Raw genomic sequence first — 16,165 nt, forward strand, 5'->3', positions numbered from 1 at the left:
TGAAATGTAATCCCAGGCTTCTGAAAAGCAGGGTGGGGACAAGCAGGCTGATGAACACAGCAGGAAAAGAAAACAAAAATTCTCAGAGAGGGAGCTGGAGGTATTGACTGAGGAGGTAGTGAGGCAACATGACCTCCTGTTTGGGAAAGCCTCACTTTGTGTTCCTGAGGCCAGGAAAAGAAAAATATGGTCTGACATTCAAGAAAAGGTAAACACCATAGGCGTAACCCATCGTACCACCGAGGACTTAAGGAAGAGGTGGTACGACATGAGGCAGAGATCGAAGAAGAGAGTGGCCACCAGATTGGCAGAGGCAAAGGAAACTGGAGGTGGAACCTCCACTGCACCAGATCCGACGCACCTGGAGGAGTTGGTGGAGGGCACCCTCATTCCTGAGGCAGTGACGGGCGTGGCTGACCTTGACAGCTCCGACATCAGAGACACCACAGAAGGTAAGATGCATGCCAATATCCCCAAAACATACCCATCCCACTCATACCCCAACATCCCCATGCAAGAATAGGAATCCGGTCCATGTTTTGAGGGTAACCCAGTGAGGCATTATGGGAAATGTAGTCCCATGCTGTGAAAGTTGGTTCAGAAACACATACAAAGGGTACATAGGGAACAGTCACACTAGCAATGTTCAAAATAGACTAAATAGACAAGTAGGCATCTCATTTGTAGTTTCAAGAACTTTATTGTAATGGAAAAAGAAAATGACACACAACTCATGTGTGCTATTTTTTGGCAGATGGACCAACAACACAGGACACTGTGCCTGCAGTGGGGGAGACCGCTACAGCAGAGGACCAGGCAGGGCAGGAGAGCCAGGGTGCCACACGGGACACACCATCAGCGCAAACAAAACGGCGCAGAATTTTTCCTGCACTGATACCAATGCCATCCGGCTCAACGGATGCCGAAGAGGACACACAGGCTGCAGCTACTCCAAACACAAGTCAGGGCAGATCACAATTCTGCACATCAAACACAACTGGCAGTGGTGCCAGACAGAGGGCACGGGCCAACACCAGCAATGCCTCCTCAGGTACAGAATCCGTCTTCGCAGGGCCGGAGGGCAACATGTTGCGTGTGCAGCGCCTGCAAAGTAAAGGGATCGCATCAATACAGCGCCAGCTAGTACAACACAACCGGCACATGACAGAGCTGAGACTTGGTGTGACAGCAATTGCAGAAGCCTCAGAGGCAAATCTGAGTGAAGCTAGAAGTGATAGGCAGGCCCCGCGCAGGGAACAACATCGGCTACACACCCGCCTGGACCAGTTTGCAAGGGCTGTCAGCTGGCAATCCATAGCTATATCCATGCTAGCATGAAGAACAGTAAGCATGCAACATGAGATTGCACACTGCTGTCAGGACGTTGCCAAGAGCCTGGTGCAGGTGACCCATGCACTAGACCAACTGTGGGCTGTTGTCACTGGGGGAATTGTAACGCCAGGGAGCCTAGACACAGAAGGGCAATCCAGCAGGAGCGCACCTACTCCACCTATCCCTGCAGAAAGGCATAGGAGTGGCCGTCAGGGCAGAGCTGTGGATGACAACAGCGAGGCAACTGCACAGGCTGAAGGAGGTGCATCAGGGCGTGCACGCCGGAGGTGAAGGGGTGGCATGTACAATGGCATGTTGTGAGGCAACACATGCCATGAGGACTACCTAACTCATTGGTACAATGGCACTGTGCGGACATTAACATGTGCTAACTACAAAGTTACAGTCACACTGTGTGACTTTTCATATCCTGCATTTAAGGGAATAAACATATTTTTTTTTGCATCAACATTGGTCATTGTGGTCTATTATCTCACCTAGAAGTAGTTCTGTGTGAGATGTCGTCACGTCTCAGGCGCCCGGAAGCTGCCCTGGCTCCACCTGCATGTCTGCGTTGGGGGGCTGGATCCTCCTCATCTGATGTGTCGGACTCTGTCAGATCCACTGGGGTGCCCTTATTGGAACAATGTTGTGTAGCATTGCGCATGCCACCACAATCTTGCAACACGTCTCCGGGCTGTACTGTAGAGTACCTCCACTCTTATGGAGGCACCGGAAACGGCTTTTGAGGATTCCACAGGTCCTCTCAATGGTGGCTCTTGTGGCTCTGTGGGCAGTGTTGTATCTCCACTCAGCAGCTGTGGTTGGATTGAGATAGGGTGTGAGTATGTAGTCCCGCACAGCATATGCACTGTCTCCTGCAGGGATAAAGTATGTTGATGTTTAGTGAGATACTGCAAGTTAAAACATTTCTTACTACTGTTTGTGTGTGCCATAGAATTACCTAGCAGGTATCCCTCTCCAGAATCGGCATTTGTAAGTCTGCGATGTAAACCACAGTCTCTAAAAATCGAAGGAATCATGAGTGCTTCTTGGAAATTTTGCTACTATGTCTGTGATTACATGTTTGGCATTGCAGACTACATGGATGTTTAACGAATGGTATGATTTTCTGTTTCTAAAAACATACTCATTGTGTGATGGGGGTGTTGGACCGGGCCCTTCTGGCAGGTCCACCCCTGAAGTTTGGCTTGTTATATGTGACCTGGGAATGGGGATTCCCGCTCTGAGTGCGTGTACATGAGAGAAGCCTGCCCTCCCATAGGAATGCATGGGGCATGTGTGTGTCCCCGATAGTTCCGGGTGCGTGGGAGGTACAGGCCCGAGTCTGGTATGTATGGATTCGTGTGATTGAATGCTTCAAGATGATGTATGCGGCTTGGGTGTGGCTAGAAGAGAAGTGCCACTTCTAGACATCGGTGTGGGTGTGCAGTAAGTATGCTGGCGCGTGATTGGCTGAAGTGAGGGAGGGGCTGTGCCTGTATCCTGTCTGGGTCTGGGCTGTCCTCCCACAGTGCTGGCTCCACCCACCTGGGGTGCGTCTGGTGTCCTAACCTGGCCAGTAACAAGAAATTCCTGATAACCAGTTCTAGCTGGTTCTCACCCTGCCTGCCCCTTTTGAGACAAAGGGGTCTCATGTATAAAAGGAGGGTGTGCCCTCTTCTCTCTCTCTTGCCTGCTGGTCCTGACTGACTCCTGCCAGGGGCATGCTGCTGCTTGGGGCTCAGGGGAAAGGCTTGCCTCCCTGAGCCCTGCCCTGCCCGTGAATCACTGCTGTCCTGGACCCTACCAAGACTCTGCTGATTTCTGCTACCCTAGCACCGGGAGGCGCTTTATTCCCCGTTTCTGGCTGTCCTAGCGCCGCGGGGCGCTTCATTCCTGCTTCCCGCGCTGGGGAGCGCTTCCTTGCTGCCCTAGCGCCTTGAGGCGCTGCCCTTATGCCTCTAGCGCCGTGAGCGCTCTACGCGTCCCGCCAGTGCCCCCCCGGCATCGGCCTGTTCGTGTGAGGGGGCCCGAGCCCCCAGCGAGAGCCTACCTCGCTTGCCCCTTCATTGATGCCCTAATCGAGGGATCCTGGCCCTCGTCAATTTCCCCTGTATTCACCGCCGCAGCCCGGGACCCTTCGTGAGGCCCGCCCCCGGGCCGCGCTCTGAGTGGCTGGCGGCCCGGGCTGGGCTGATGACGTCTCCCCGGGTCGCGCTCTGATTGGCCGGCGGCCCGGGGAGCTGCAGCGAGGGACGGGGAGAGCTGAGACATGCAGGGTGAAGCGGGAGCCTACTCCGCGCCCCTGCGACCTCCCAGAAGAATGGCCGCTTCCCCCCCCCCGGGGCCCCCAGGAGCGAGAGGGAGCCCCGGAGAGCGAGGAGAGACCGGCGCGTCTACCAGCCGGTGAGTGATGCCGGAGGGGAGGCGGGGCATCGGGCCACATTGCCGGTGGCCGCCCCTCCCCTCCAGCGCGAGCACACATGTGCTCAGAGGCCCCCGGGGCCCCCAGTGATGCCGGGTCCCCCGAGGGGGGCCCCGCCTGCCCGCAGCTTTGTCCCGAGCCTGGAGAGGCTCCCACGTGTCCTTGGCCCCGTCCCTATGAGCCGGCAAGGCTCCGCCCACCATGTTGTTCTCGAGCCCCGAGATGGCTCCCACGTGGCCCCTGCTTCTCGAGCCCAGAGAGGCTCCCCCATTTGGCGCATTCCTCATGAGCCGGAGAGGCTCCACCCTAGCCCATTGTTCCGAGTCTGTGAGGCTCCCATGTGTTGGCCCCATCCTCGGTCCCCAACTGCCCAGCACTTCGTGGGCAGCTGCTACGTGTAGGTGTACGCTGGGCTGCTTACAGCCTGTCCTGAACATTGAGACTCTGGGCGTCCTAGCCCCGGAAGGCCCGTTGGCCTGTTGAAAGTACTAGCTAAATGTAACTGTACTCCTTGAGAGTTATTCTGTGTTTCCTTCCTACAGGTACGTCTGTGGTGTTATGTACCGTGCCATTCCTTCCCTCCTGTATAACCTTGCTTCATGTGTGTTGATACTGGTTAGAGTGAGTTCTAGTGCTAGTCCTATGAAACCCCGGGGCGTGATGTATTCTAATGCTAAGCTCCTGGTGATTAGGTGTTCTAGTCCTAGTTCGAGGAGACTCCCAGTTGTTATATGTTCTAAATGCCGACTCCATCATGTGCATATCCCTGGCAGTGGTCCCATGGCCCTGTCCTGTATATTGTCCCTTGTAAATCCTGCCCGTGCCTCTGGCACCCTGTAAGGTATGTGTTCCTATGTGTCCCTTTTAATACAAAAGCTATTTTCATATATATCTCGTGTGGAGTCCTTTTGTGGGGGGGGCCCGGAAGGTTGTTGCTGGGGGTGCGTGCGCAAATGCTTTACACATGACCTCCGAGATAGGCCTGACTGCTCGTGCCAAGCTACCAAGGGGGTGAGCAGGGGTTGTCTTGGCGGGTGACTTCCCTACCCTAACTAGAAGTGGTGATTTCTGCCTGGCCTTGGCCCAAGCCTCGGCCAACCAGGGATCCCATTTCTAACAGGGGGGGGGGGACAGTGCAACATGTGTTCCGTCTACGCAGCCAATCACGTGGGGGAATTGGGCAATTTGGTAAAAATCCTGTTTGGTTTGGTCCAGTTCCTGCTGTGTGTCTGGGAATTTGATGTGGTGATGCATCCTCTGCACCATAGCATTGAGCAACTAATAGAAAAAGCGCGAAAGTGCACTCTGGGACACCCCTCCTACTGAGGCTATTACCCCCTGAAAACTCCCTGACCCAAGGAGGTGCAGTGAGCACAACACCTGTATGTGTGTGGGAATGGTGTGGGCCCTGTATGTGGGGTTCTCCAGCATGGGGGTGAGCTCCTCTATCAGCTCCAGGATGCTTTCTGGAGGCAGCCTGTAGTGCGCATGGATGTCCTCAGTGCGTTGGAAGAGGGTGATGCGTGTCCTGTAGATCCTCTCCTGTCGTCTCCTTCTCTCTTCAGCCACTCGGATACGCAGCCTCCTGGCTATAACATAAAGCGCCGCCATTGTGAGAAGCCACTGTTGCATTATGGGCCACTTTAAATCGGTTGCATCTGATTACCACCTGGCCAAAGTTGGTGGTAATTGAGAAGTGCAAAATTGCGATTTTCGAGAATTCGCTATTTGCGACTTTTACCTACATAGGAAATTGCGAATTCGCAAATAGCGTGACAGTATTTGCGATTTTCGCAAATACTGAGACGCAGTTTGCGAATTCGCAAATTTATTCGCAGAATTCATTACTCGCAAAATTGGTAATCGCAAATTTTGCGATTAGCAATTTTGCATGGAACATTACTTACCTACATCTCATCACACACTTTTGCGAACGCAAACACCCAGAATTCTGCGAATTTCAGGGTTTGCGAACGCAAAAGACCTACCTACATATGGCCCTAGTACATTTAGCCCTGTGTTCAGCAAAAGCTGAGATTGTTAAAATGTTAAAGCTGTGAGCAACTGTTGTTTTCCAACAAAGTTAACACTTACCTTGCCGCATTTAAAACAGTAAATGTAAATTGACCGACTTTTTTCCAGGATGGCCTGATGAAAACTCAGTTAATCTTCATCACAAGGACACACGGTGAATGTCAAGTTATCATGCCTTGGCCCAGCAATATATTCTCTCATGCTACTGAATACGCTACAATTTCCACATTTGTCCTATCATTGCATGAAGGAACTCCCTTGAAAAACGTGTTTTTTAGAGTATTAGTTTTTTCCGTTGCCTTTTGCTATTGTGGTATATTAACTTTAAGTTAGTCAGCAGGTCCATGTTATTGGCTGGAGTTGTTTGAGTGCTATCAATTCCCTTTGCACAATGCCAGTCTTTAGTGCACAATGTTGATCCATCACTGAATCACCTATTGTAGTTTTCTTTTGCAAATTGTACAAACCAGCATATTTGTAAAATATAAATCAAAAGTTGTGCAGATGGTTTATTCCAATGTCCCACAGGAGTAACTTGACTCAAGTTATGCTGATCTATTATATCACTCTTTCTCCAAGGACGTGTGAAAGGAAATCTTCTGCTAGATATAGGCTGTGGACCAACCATCCATCAGCATTTATCTTCTTGCGAGGTCTTCACAGAGATCATTGTATCAGACTACCGTACATCTAATCTCCGCTACTTTGAAAAATCCCTGAACAATGAACCAGGAACTAAAGACTGGACTCCATGCTTCAAGTTTGTCTGTGAACTAGAAGGCAACAGGTACAAGTTAAATAATACTGATTTATGTTTTCATTTCTTTATTTGTTTATGTATTCATTTAGTACTTGTATCTATCACTCAAGCGCCAGTATGTTCTCACTTTACAGTACAGTCATAACAAGTGCCTTTCAAATGGTAGAACACAGTTTGAAGGCATTTTATATGACTGCTGAACAAGTATATTTCAATGAATAGAACATGAAATGAGCAGAAGTGAATGTAAGAAAAGGAAATAAGTTGGAATGGGTAATTCAGTAGTTTCAAGGAAGGAGCATGACTTGGTAATTCAATAGGCAAATAGAAGGGGTAGCTCCCTCCCGCAGACTAAAAAATATTGGGAATATGGATCAGAGTTCAGTGTTACATGGACAAACAGGGATCAGCAACTATAGCTTAGAGTGGACTTGATTACAGTTGAAGATAGAAAAGGAGCAGAGAGGAAAGAAAACAATCTGAGTTTTTGAAACTATTAAATCCTGTAGAGTCCTGGGTAAAACTTAAATGACACAGGAGTAATTCACGTAATTATGGAAATTAGTTCATATGTTTCACCATTCCCTGTCCTTCCCCCACCCCTGGCCCTACTTCTGCCCCTGCAGTGGATCGTGCACCTTTCATTGGACATTGCTCTGGAAGGGGGCCCTGTCCCATTCATTCCCCAGGACCTACAGTTGCACACCCGACTTAAGATATACTTGAAGTACCAGCCTTCCTTCTCATTTGGCCTTCTTATCTGAGGACCCTTTCTGAGTACGAAAACCACCTACCCCAGTATTACGTTTTAATACCTATAGTAACAGAAGCACATGGAAGTCACTGCAGTTTAGACATTACTCCCTATCCATTGTATTACAGGGAATCCCTTCTTAGCTAACATCTTACCTGTATGATAAGCATACCTCCTGCCAATGGCCTAGTGGTAGTATCCCTGAATACGATTGTATTACTCACAATAAAAGGGGGCAAACACTCACATAGCTTAAATCTCTCTCTTCAGACAAAGTCCTCTTTCAAAAAACCCACCTTAGATCTGTAAAAACCCAAAAATTACAAAGAGACTGGGTGGGGACAATATATTTTTTCCTGTAAACCTCCCTCCTGTGCTATCCTTGACAAAAAACACAGGATTTAGTAAAAAAAAGCAAAGTAGCAATTGTTATCTGCAAGAGTCTCTTTATCCGGTTAACACAGTCCTGGTTGGACCCTGACGTTCATTTCATTTTCATAAAACTCCAGGTACATCATCAAACCCTGACTGTAGGATCTGTACATGCCCCAACGGGAAACAAAGCCCAGTTCTTTAAGGAGATAACCAGATTGCTCTTTTCTCTGCCCCATAATAAGTTCTTAGTGTGAGTGATTGGAACCTAGTGCCCGGTCCCTATTTGGACAAAGCTCAACATTAAACAATAACCCACCCCAAGGACTGGCACCTTTTATGAGACCTGATACAGGATTTTTCCTTTAAAGACATATGGTGACTATAACATTCTGTGGAGAGAGAGTACAGCTTCTCTTTCTGTGTCCATGGCACTCATACATGTATTGACTTTTACTTGGTATTTCTTACTCTTCTACCCAAAGTTATTCACAGTGACATTCTACGCTGCAGTATATCTGACAACAACATTATCACAACGTGTATTGATCCACCCACTGGGACTTGGAGACTCAATGTATTTTATTACAAACTATTATAAGAATCATCTCCAGTCCCACTTAGCCTCATAGCTGACAGCCAATGAAGTCACTGTCTCTTCAACACAAATATTGTGGACAGTTGGGAAGACAAGTGTCAGGGTCAGCCTGACTAGGGACTCAATCCAGCAGAGGAAAAACACTGACTAAAAGCAAATCCTCCATGAAGGACAACAGCAACACCTCACAAACACACACAAGCAACACAGCACACCACACCTCAGACACTTCAGTAACTTCTGAAAGCAAAATATGACCATAACGCCATGCTGACATCAGAGGTGGAAAAAACATTATTTTACATCTGCAAACATCACAATGGGGGGAGACAGGATAATTCTTAGGCCACCAACTCAGGGAAAGAGCGGCACAACTCCAATCCCAGTCATGCTCAGTAGCCACGGTGTCCTTATGATGCACTCGATCAGCATACTAGAGAAATTTCACAAGTTCTATCAGTCATTATACAGAGCATACTTACTCTTGAGAGAAGGAAGACTGGCTTATCTCACATGTTTATCTGCATACTCTCCTTCCAGATGCAGCCCAAATTCTTAAGATGGAAATTACAGCCAATGAAATAGCTGTAAAATGCCTGGATGGCTACCCCACTGAATACTACATAGTGTAATGGCACAGCGTGTTTTGAGTGTTGAGAAGGAGGGTTTCCTCACCCAACTCAAATTGCTATATTTAAATACCAGTAGTATGCCATGTTTTTTTTGTCTCAGACTATTTCTATTAGTCAAGGAACCAGACAGGCTGCTCCCTGGGTCCCCTCCTTTTCATACTTTCATTGGAACCACTAGCAGCAGTGATGAGAGAACCTCATATTAGGGGAGCACAAACTATAGGAAAAGAGTAAAAGGCTCTCTACTGTGCCGATTATATATTAGTCATGTTCTCAAACCCACGCAGGTTAATCCTGGCATTGACAGCTTGAATATCAGACCACTCTACATTCTCTGGTTATTGCGTGAATTTAGATAAGTGTGAGGTTTCTTCCTCTCACCCCATGTATAACTCAAGACTCTCTTGGAGACTCCATATTCAGCTGTTTCTCTCACAATACAACCTCTAATACTTAGGAATCCACATAAACAGGGGGCTTCAGAACATAATGCAAGACAACTTTGGTCCCATACTTGACAGAATACAGATGGATATCACTCAGTGGTTCGCAAACTAATTTGTCTCCTTGGGGAAAAGTACAAACAATATAGATAAATATTATGCCCACCTGAATTGTGTATTTGCAATGCTCCTGCTTCGAATCCTGGCTACCCTTCAAAAACACTAGCACAACTTTGGAAATCATACTTATTGCATGGCAGGAAACCTGTTCTTAATGTGACTAATCTATACGTGGCCACTTAAAGTGGGGGTCTTCGACAGCCTCATGTGGAATCATGTTGGCTAGCCTCACACTAGCACACTAAAGTTTCACACTCATATATCTCCTGACACCACCTTCTTGGTAGTGATAGGAAATGCGAATAGGGAAAAAAAAAGGTCTAGGCATGGTGTACACCAAGGGTCAGTGAAAGACTGAGCAAATAAACCCAATACTACATTCTACAGCATGTGCATAGCCAACACGGGTACATTGATATATTACTTTTAATATGTTGAAGTGCTGTGCTAATTTGATTTGTATTGTTTATAGTCAGGTGTGATTCTACAATGTAACAATATTTGACAGTAATATATACATGAACATTTGAACTATGTTGATGAAATGCATCACCAATTCTTTTTATGTCACAAAGAATACTGTTAACAGATGTATCAATATTTTTACATTAGAATCTGGCATTAATAATGCATATTTGTATACTTGATAAGGAAGCCTCAGTCCGACCTTCTATCCAGAATTTATCCACATTATCAACTCTTTCTTTTTAACACTTAAAGGCAAGGACTACAGATGTTTTCAGAATGATTCGACAATAGATCACATACCATATGTTTCACCATGGAGAGATGGAAACAACAAATCAATTTTCTGGTCTTGAAAATTCGCATTGAGGATGATAAAATGGTTATGAGCCTATATACCAAGTCTACAGACCACAAAACCCTTTTACATTTTCAAGGCCTTCATCCACATACAGTGAAAGAGAACCTTATATATGGGGGACTGTGCTGGACATGAAGATTATTTTGACAAGGCATACAACTTACCCTAAAACTCTAGTTAGAGAGGCCTTCAAACATGCATGTTTCTGCTCCCAGAGAAACTATTAAACTGCTAAAGAACAGTTACAAATATTGCCATTGGCATGTGTCATTATGCTTATTCCAGTTGGAAACTAGATTCGCAGCACGAAAAAGAAGCATTGGAACTTACTGGATCCAAAAGTAATAGATAAATCCTTGTTCTCCTTTAAGGAAACCAAAGAAAATCACAGTTCAGAGCAGATGTAGCACAGAAAAACCAACTCTAAGAGCAGTTAAGAATCTTCCAGATGTAGTAGGACACATTGCTCTGAGAGACTGCTTACTTCTAATACAAAAGAAATCACTATTAATGGGAGTAAACACTAAAACTATTTTCCAGCTGCGGCAGTAAAAGCATAATATATGCCAGCTTCTGACGACCACTTATATAGATTGACAGCCAAATAAATAAAAAAATGTATATGACAAAGTAAGTCCCGCATAAACTGCAGTATGATGACTGCCTTCCTGGTAAGTCACTTCAAAGACATGTGCCACACTGCTAAAATTGAAAACGATCAATAAGGTGGCAACATGAAAAGACAACTCCAGTTCCTTAAGCCCAGGCTCACACTGTGAGCCACAGTTTGAACACCTTAGATAAAATATTTAATTTGATTGGGTTTCAATTATACTTTCATGCCTGTGTCAGTAATTACCTCAACATGGTCAATATATTATATGGAGACTGAGCTTTGCTATTGCAAATATATTTGAAATTTTGCACAAGCACTATAATAGTTTGGCACATTGTCCGTTCTATGATTGGACATTTGGCACATTGGCAGTTCTATGATTGGACATCTGTATAATGTCTTGTTCTCAAAATGTTACTTTTTTTCATTATTGGGCCTATTTCAATTGAGCCTTTGTGTGGGTGTAAGGTTATCATGGTACTAGAACCATGATGACCTTACACTCACACAAAGTCTTACATTTGTTTCACTTAAGGTACTGGCCTCCTTTCTCATATAATTTCTTATGGCTCCCATAAGGCCAAACTTTTGCAAAGTCCATATGGGCAGTTTTCTATCCAAGGGCCAGTTTATGATTATCCTTCAGCTTGAGCATTCCTGCCCCATGACAAATTCTTTATTTTAGTGCAACTGTGATGCTCTGATACCCCCTAGAGCCACTGTGCATCTGTTTTAGTCATTTTACAAGTCTTTCTAATGTATTATATTTAATTGTATTTTATTGGGACATCTAGAGTTTATGCCCCTAGAAGGTCTATATAGCCTGTCCAGTGGCCGATATGGCAGATCCATTTAGTACGATCTTCACCTGGTTGATTAGTTGAACACCCTTACCTGCCCCCAGAGGCACCCTACATAAGTTAAGTCACGGTTCCGGCTTTTACCATTGATTCTTTTTATGCACCTCTTGGCTGGCCCCTTAGAGTTGGCTGAATCCTTGCACCTATGGCAGTTCCATTCAGTTGAACCCCTGACCTAGGTTTATCCCTGGTCTTCTACAGCATGGTTTGAATTTAAACAGACACAGATGCCTTCCATCTGGCTGTTTGTGTAAAACCCGATATGTTTGCATAATGTCAGGGATACTGTTGAATTTTACTATATGGATATTTTCCACTCTTTTGGGTGCCAATTTTCTAAGTCTATAAGTTCAGTTTATGGCAAATTTTTGTATGACTACGGTTTTAATTGATGGGTCCTGAGGATCGCCCAATGAGGTATACTGAGCACTGAACAGTTCAACAACACCCGTAAGGTTAACTCACTCTAAGAAAACAAGGACATTATTAAGGACTTTTAGTATGTACTGTTAAGCTGCTGGACAAACAATATTATCTGTGCAAAGTGTGGACCTCATTTCAACAAATAAGCTTGGATGCTGAGCAGAAACTTGTCAAAAGATTGCCTCAAGTAGTATTTGGATTTAAGCTTTCGTTCCATGCATTTTCTAATACATTTGTATGCAACTTTTCTTCATTTCTGCAAAATAAATTGTGACTATTGCAAGAACAGTTATGAGGAAGAAACATTGTTTATAATTTAAAGCATGATTAATTCACAAATGAACTTTATAGTCCGGAGGTGTCCCTAGTGCATTGTAGTTAGATTGCAACTGCCATGTTACTATTCAATGATTTGGATTTATCCCCAGAAAAGTATGTTTGCTCTGTTATCATTGAACTACAAGCATTGCATGCGCCAACCACTCCTTTCGCACTGAAAGGATGTGCACATGTTAGAACAGGATGCAACAACACATGCTTCATAAAGGCATCAGCTCCCGCTCCATTCCAATGCATCAGACTGTACTTCAGACCAATGCACATTAAAGATCTTGACCCAATCATACCGGATACCAGTGCGTATCTTGACAGCACACATGTTGGCATTGTCAACATCCGCTAACACTGGTAGAGATTGAGGTTAGGACCACTCCAGAGTGATAAGATTGGCAAAACCAGGATGCACTTGTGCTCTTTGGAGTGAGTACTGACCCATTTCAAGCAATCCCTGGTGCAACCTGCTCCTTCTTCTTGAAAAAGGTCAATCACTCAGAAACATGTGTCCAGGAATTCACAGTAATATAACACTGATTGCTCAAACAGAGGATGAGAACTTTCTTAATAGATGGTTACAGAAAATATTGTGAACTGCATTTACAAGAATGCTTTGGAGAGCTTTTGCTTAGATGCCACCAGAGTCCTCCCTCCTCCATTACACAGTGCATGAATTCCAGATGCCATATTTCCTATTGCCAAGATACACCAAAAATAATTGTCATTCTTTATCTGTCAACACGTGTTAGTCCATGTATCTGAAAAGCACAGTTCATGGCCTCCTACCCTGCACTGTCTGTCCACATAGTTACACCAAACATGGGCTAAAGTGTTTGAGTACAGGCCATGTTAAGTTTGTGTGTACAATACACACAGGAATGGACTTATAAAGACCTAGTGCCGGCTCTAGTGACTGAAAGGGACAAACATTTTTTAAAGGGAGTTCACTTTCCAGCGCGAAAGATATTTGCATTGGAAAAGTGGCCTTTTTCATTGTGCAAGTACTAGTTTGAGTTGCTTTGCTCCAATTTGCGTTACGGAGGTATTACTTGGTTGTAACTTGGGTGAATTCACTGACGCACCCATAGAGTGTGACACAAAGCACAATCTACCAAGATAGCCAACCACGCTTGGCGAGAAAAACTAATTTCTACTTGATTAAAGAGAAGAACTTTAATTTCTCCAAACATTCCACACACTGCATATGTGCTGCGCTATATAGCACCATACAATGTATGGAATGTTTCAGAATTTATATAGGCATAGGAGTTTGTCCCGGAAGCCTAAGCTTCTTGTACAACTCCTATTCTACATATGATGCACACGACTCTGAACCTTGGTGCAAGGGTGGTGTATTGCGCCAACACAGCCTAAAAGAGTGACAGTGCAGAGGATGACAGAAGCAGCAGCCTTTTTGAATAAAGTTACCTCTGGGCGGATTTCTTCCCCTTGTGCAATGTAGCAAAGCAACTTTGTTTGCTGCTCTGCCTTGCGTGAAAATGTAAGAAATCTGTCCAGAGTGCCTAATCTATAAGTAAGCAATGTGTATAATAACCTATCAAACATGTCCCTCTGGTTTGACAGTAGAACATGTTGTTTGCATGGGCCTGGTGCACACAATACCTGTCCTACAGCATACGCTCGTGTTTGCTCATGATCATGAACTATGTACACATCTGTGACACACCTAGAACATCTCACAGTAACACCCAAAACCTGTGAACTGTGTTTCGACATATACTTAATTGAGTGCACCTCTCTGACACTTGAAATACGATCCACAGAAATCATTGTCAGGATGTGTGTATGACTGAAATACACCAAGCATGCTTGTTTAGAGCACATCCATAGTCAATAGGGTGTGTGCATTCCCAATTTTCTAAATCTCTTGAGTATCTCTTACCTTCTCTCTGTGTCTTTCTTTCTTTCTTTCTTTCTTTCTTTCTTTCTTTCTTTCTTTCTTTCTTTCTTTCTTTCTCATATAGTATTCATGCCACATGGACACACACACACAGTCTCTTTCGGTCTATGAGAGCCACAGTGATGACACTGGACAGGGGAGATGGATGTCTATCAGTCCTGGAAACTAGAAAGGTCATTGTGTGAGGTGTCAGGGTTTTTAGGGCAGTGAAGCAATTCTGTTCACATATGTGATACCATAAGTGATTTTACCAAAGATGTTCTTTGTGATTTTAACTGAATGTAATTTTTTAAATCATTAGCAATGCTTTCTTTGAGTTCACAATAACATAATTACATTTCCTGCTAAACGGTAGTCTTGTCTAATCCTCAATTCAAGTTGTGTTTTTCAATTAAAATTAATATTTACAAAGTAATGGGAAAGTACTAACCATGTTTTTTTCTTCTTTGTTTTTTGACAAGTCCTTTTTCATTTCTTTTGCAGTGGCAAGCTTGATGAGAAACGAAGGAAACTAAAAAGTGTAGTCAAATACGTATTGAAATGCGACATCACTAAAAGCAACCCATTCTATCCAGCTGTCGTGCCACAGGCTGACTGTGTGATCAGTTTCGAGTGTTTGTCATGTGCAAGCAAAGATGTGGAGAGCTTCCGGCAGATTGTAAAAAATTTCTTCTCACCATAAGTGATTTTACCAAAGATGTTCTTTGTGATTTTAACTGAATGTAATTTTTTAAATCATTAGCAATGCTTTCTTTGAGTTCACAATAACATAATTACATTTCCTGCTAAACGGTAGTCTTGTCTAATCCTCAATTCAAGTTGTGTTTTTCAATTAAAATTAATATTTACAAAGTAATGGGAAAGTACTAACCATGTTTTTTTCTTCTTTGTTTTTTGACAAGTCCTTTTTCATTTCTTTTGCAGTGGCAAGCTTGATGAGAAACGAAGGAAACTAAAAAGTGTAGTCAAATACGTATTGAAATGCGACATCACTAAAAGCAACCCATTCTATCCAGCTGTCGTGCCACAGGCTGACTGTGTGATCAGTTTCGAGTGTTTGTCATGTGCAAGCAAAGATGTGGAGAGCTTCCGGCAGATTGTAAAAAATTTCTTCTCACTATTGAAAGTAGGGGGGTATCTAATATTAATAGAGAGTTTAGAATTAACAAAATACTTGTGCGGTGGCACATGGATGCCAGTACTGCATTTGAATGATCAATTGATTAGAGAAATTGTAACCGATTCTGGCTTTTTAATTGAGGAACACAAGCTTTTTCCATTAGATAGTTATGAATTTGAAGATGAACGCTGCAACTATAATACCCTTCTATTTTTATTAGCCCGAAAAGACAGAGATATCTAATTCAAGGAAACGACAGAGAAGGACAGAGGACTAGGATCCCTGTTACATAAACAGCAGACACATTTGCAACAATCTCAGTCTTCTTTTTTCTTTTATTTATTGTCTCGTTGGTGTTAAATTGTTAGTAGAGTGGAAAGTTTTGCTCTATCCTTTTATAATGATAAGGCTACATATATGTGTGTACTTTTGACTTCATGTATTCTAAAACTTAATCAGACTAAAACATACGTGGGCACTAGTATAGAAAGTGCGATAATGGAGTGTTCTAATGAGTGTGTGCGCATTAACTGTGGGAAAAAAAAAATTGTGGGAAGTGGGAAGGAAGGGGGAAAAAAAAGAAAGCGAACTGT

At 44.2% G+C, this 16,165-nt stretch overlaps 1 protein-coding gene across 1 annotated transcript; it reads left to right on the forward strand.

The window, feature by feature from the left end:
• Positions 1-268: 268 nt before the first annotated feature.
• Positions 269-15,815, forward strand: LOC144820286 (nicotinamide N-methyltransferase-like). Its single transcript, XM_078677872.1, has 4 exons — positions 269-452; positions 755-1,051; positions 6,374-6,581; positions 15,377-15,815. Exons 1-4 carry the CDS (start codon positions 269-271, stop codon positions 15,813-15,815), a joined length of 1,128 nt encoding a protein of 375 aa, XP_078533998.1.
• The last annotated feature ends 350 nt before the right edge of the window (positions 15,816-16,165 follow it).

This window comes from Lissotriton helveticus, chromosome 2_1, assembly GCF_964261635.1.
Source record: "Lissotriton helveticus chromosome 2_1, aLisHel1.1, whole genome shotgun sequence".
Classification (NCBI taxonomy): Eukaryota; Metazoa; Chordata; class Amphibia; order Caudata; family Salamandridae; genus Lissotriton; species Lissotriton helveticus.

Coding starts and splice junctions, on each gene's coding strand:
- LOC144820286 (XM_078677872.1), top strand. CDS start 269: ATGAGGCAGAGATCGAAGAAGAGAGTGGCCACCAGATTGGCAGAGGCA. Junction 453..754: donor CATCAGAGACACCACAGAAG/GTAAGATGCATG, acceptor ATTTTTTGGCAG/ATGGACCAACAACACAGGAC. Junction 1,052..6,373: donor CACCAGCAATGCCTCCTCAG/GTACAGAATCCG, acceptor TCTTTCTCCAAG/GACGTGTGAAAGGAAATCTT.